Source organism: Salvelinus sp. IW2-2015, linkage group LG26, assembly GCF_002910315.2.
Source record: "Salvelinus sp. IW2-2015 linkage group LG26, ASM291031v2, whole genome shotgun sequence".
Lineage (NCBI taxonomy): Eukaryota > Metazoa > Chordata > Actinopteri > Salmoniformes > Salmonidae > Salvelinus > Salvelinus sp. IW2-2015.
Window position 1 is genome coordinate 350,478 of NC_036866.1, and position 4,234 is coordinate 354,711.

General features: G+C 45.5%; 1 protein-coding gene across 1 annotated transcript in view; it reads right to left on the minus strand.

The window, feature by feature from the left end:
• Window positions 1-237: 237 nt before the first annotated feature.
• Window positions 238-4,234, minus strand: part of LOC111952653 (ephrin type-B receptor 3) — a 71,470-nt gene continuing 67,473 nt past the window's right edge. Inside the window, 1 exon segment of the mRNA XM_070435369.1 lies at window positions 238-2,332. Coding sequence (XP_070291470.1) covers window positions 2,224-2,332 — 109 coding nt within the window. The 3' untranslated portion in view covers window positions 238-2,223.

A 4,234-nucleotide genomic window follows, 5' to 3' on the forward strand; every position in this document is an offset into this window, starting at 1 on the left:
CCTGATCTCTATCTAACTGCTCTCTATCTGCTCTCTCGCTGTTCTCTATTTGCTCTCTCTCTCTCTGCTCCCTGCTCTCTTTGTCTGCTGTCTTAATCTTCTCTCTATATAAATATGCTCTCTCTATCTATCTGCATTCTCTCTATCTGCTCTCTCCAAATAGTCTCTCTCTATCTGCTCATTTAACTTGGAATCAAATGATCAATCTCACAATAACATTTTCCCAGTTGATCAAACTTCATTTTGTTTTCATGTAATTTATCTTATTTTTGTTACAAAACATGTACAGGCTGTTTAGAACAACAACAAAAATACAATATCCAATTTTATATGCTTTTTTTTGTTTTTATAATCATTAATTCATTTACTGAATCCTCTCGGAACACCTTTTGGAATCCTCTTGGAATCCTCTTGGAATCCTCTCGGAACCCTCTTGGAATCCTCTCGGAATCCTCTCGGAACCCTCTCGGAATCCTCTCGGAATCCTCTCGGAATCCTCTTGGAATCCTCTCGGAACCCTCTTGAAATCCTCTCGGAATCCTCTTGGAACCCTCTTGGAACCCTCTTGGAATCCTCTTGGAATCCTCTTGGAATCCTCTTGGAACCCTCTTGGAATCCTCTTGGAATCCTCTTGGAATCCTCTTGGAACCCTCTTGGAACCCTCTTGGAATCCTCTTGGAATCCTCTTGGAATCCTCTTGGAATCCTCTTCATCATTCTTTAGAATGAGTCCACAGTTCAAATGGCCTGTTTGTCCAAGTGGGGAGAGAAATAAATACAGTGGGTGGAAGTAGAGAAATTAAACTCGAGTTTTTTGGATTAATTTAACATCCAGATAAATGTAAAAAGAAAGTTACGTGTGTCTGCTCTATTGTGGATGCATATAGTGTATATTTCCAAACATTTTGTATTTCAATAAAATAAAAAACATGAACAGTTTGTCCACAGAATAAAGCGTAACTGTTTCCCATATAATTGTTGCTCCTTGTCACTGTTCAGTTCATGCGCTAATTCTCCACAGTGGGGATATAGCTGAAGCTGCATTGTACAGTATGTGTGTGTAACTTGTTACACTCTCGCATTCATAAACACACACACACAAACACACTCAACACACAAAAGGCCGGTATGTTGCCACAGTCCTCGCCTAGCTCCCCGACATCACAGAAAGAGTCCAACAGGAAGTACTTAGCTCTGACCAGCCAACAAGAAGTACTAAACTCTGACCAGCCAAACAGGAAGTACTATCTTGAAACACAAACCCCAATAACTATGGAACAGAAAATCTAAATGGAGGGCTGATAAAAACAAATAGACAACAATTATTATAGTAGGACAGACACAGTTGATGAGGCATATGAGCCAATGTTCTCGCCTACGTCTTAGAAAGAGGTCTGTCAGAGAATTTTTAGGCCAAACTATTGCGGCCATCTCAGATGCTCTCATTTGACCTCTGGTGATCTTCTGACCTTTCACCCTTTACACTTCTCCTCCACGTCCTTCTCAGTGGCCTTGTTTATAATAATACACCTTCAATATGAAGATGGGGAATAACACACACACACACACACACACACACACACACACACACACACACACACACAAGTTGTAGCATGGGAAGGATTTCATCTATCGTGTCCAAACACTTCATTTTTTTGCGTGTGAACGCTTGTTCACTTTTTCAGCTTTTTTCTGTATTTTTAAACTCAAACAATGTTCGTCCACTTCCAACTTTAATGTCTGTCAGGGGGGCTGTCCGACAGATGTTAGGGTCAAGGTTCAAGGTTCAAGGAGATGGGTTTTCACAGGAGGATGACCAAGTTCAGGATACAAGGAGATGGGTGGGGTGGGAAGGGGTTGAGTCCCAGCCATCCTCACGAAAACACACGCGCGCATGCAAACGATCACCCCACACTGGACCAAGTGAGGCACACATGGGATTATGGGTTCCGTTTCTTCTCTTTAGAAACAGTTTTTTTTTTTTTTTTACAAAAATCATTCAGCTAAACCTTGTCAAAACGTGGGACTAATAACGTAGAACACAACAGGAAACATTGGCGTGGAAGACAGAAGAAGAAGCAACAACGTCTAGTCCCTTCGAGGCACTGCAAGCCAGGTTTGTCTTCATCTGATTGGCTGAGATGGTCAGGCAGCTAGGGTTTCCCGTTGGCTCTCTCTGGCACAGTTCCTCTCCTTCCTGTCCTGTCTCTCTGGTTGGTCCATCTCAGACCTGGACAGGCAGTGTTTGGTTCATCTGTAGTCTCATGTCCTGAATGCTGCCTAGAATCTTYTTCTGGTGGCCTGCCAATGTCACTCCTATCCGAAGAAGATCTCTGAGTAGAGTGGAGTAAAGAAGAGAGAGAGGGAGAGGTGGGTCAGACATAAACAGTAATAGAATCATAAGTCACAGTCTTGAAGATGTTATGCTGTATGAAACATTAAGACATAGGCTTCCCACTAGGCTTCCCACTAGGCTTCCCACTAGGCTTCCCACTAGGCTTCCCAATAGGCATCACAAAAGGCTTCACAAAAGGCTTCCCAATAGGCTTCCCACTAGGCTTCCCAAAAGGCTTCCCAATAGGCTTCCCACTAGGCTTCCCACTAGGCTTCCCAATAGGCTTCCCAAAAGGCTTCCCAATAGGCTTCCCAAAAGGCTTCCCAATAGGCTTCCCACTAGGCTTCCCACTAGGCGTCCCAAAAGGCTTCCCACTAGGCTTCCCACTAGGCTTCCCAATAGGCTTCCCACTAGGCTTCCCAAAATGTTTACATTAGAGGACATACAGTTGGACCTTGCGGGAACAGTGGAAGATGAACAGGTCTCTGTGTACACTAATACAATGACTTCCTAAGGTCACGACAACAAAATGGTGACACTCCTCAGTGCACCGATACCTGGGCCAGATGTAACATACTTCAATATCCTGGCAGGTGGACGAGAGAGGGGAACCAAACCAGAGTTCATTCGTTCTGACTGTGTAAACTATGCATTTCCATAAATGACCAACTCTCAGTTGAAAAACTCCACTGATGTGTAGACTAAATGACTTCGACCTATGCATGACAACCAGTTTGATCCTGACTGTGTAGACTAATATGAGTTCTACATGAACATACCGAACCAGTTGGATACTGACTGTGTAGATAAACTGATTCACCATGAAATGACACACAGTTTGACTATGACTGTTGTAGACTAAATGATTCAAATTGAATTACCAACCACTTACTCGAGCTGACTGTGTGCCTAAATATTCACGCATGAATGACCAGCCAGTTGATGCACTGCTGTATAAATGCAAATGACATCTTTTGACTGTGGATAATCACCAACTGACGATCTATTGTATGATGCAATGTCAATTCCTGGGATTAGCTACAGACTGAACTGGTTGACCCGCTGACGGACTGTTGACGCTGGACAGGATGGTTGACTCGCCGTGACTTGGCTCGTATGACTACTGACTGAGTAGTGACTCGACTGTCTGACTGGTTTGACTCGCTGAACGGATCTGTGGTGACATGACTGCTGGTGACTTGCGAGACTGGTTGACTTCGCGCTATGACTGGTTGCGATTCGCCGACTTTGAACCTGGTTAGTCGCTGGACCTACGTGTTGACTTCGCCGCAGTGTTGACTCGCGCTGACTGGTTGACTCGTGAACTATTGGTTGACCTTCAGGCTCGAAGACGTTTGTGATGCATCTGACTGAGTTAAGTTGACTCGCTGCTGCTGGTTGACTGCCGCTGACGACTCCGTTGACTCGCTGACTTGGACTGGGTTGAACTCGCTGACTTGACTGGGTTGGACTCGGACTGACTGGTTGAACCGCTGACGACTGGGTTGACTCGCTGACGGATGTTGACTCTGGACTATGTTCCTCTGACTGGTTGACTCGCTGACGGATGTTGACTGCGATGACTGGTTGACTCGCTGACTGACTGGTCTGACTCGCTCGACGATGGTTGACTCGCCGACTGACTGGTTGACTCGCCGACTGGTTGACTCGCGACAGAGTGGTTGATCTGACTGACGCGTTACTCGCACTGAGTTTGACTCGCGAACTGACTGGTTGACTCGCTGACTGACTGGTTCGACTGCATCGCTGACTGAACTGGTTGACTCGCGCGACTGACTGGTTGACTCGCCGACTGACTGGTTGACTAGCGCCGACTGACTGGTTGACTCCTGACTTAGTTTGAACTCGCCGACTGACTGGTTCACTCCGCTGACTTGAC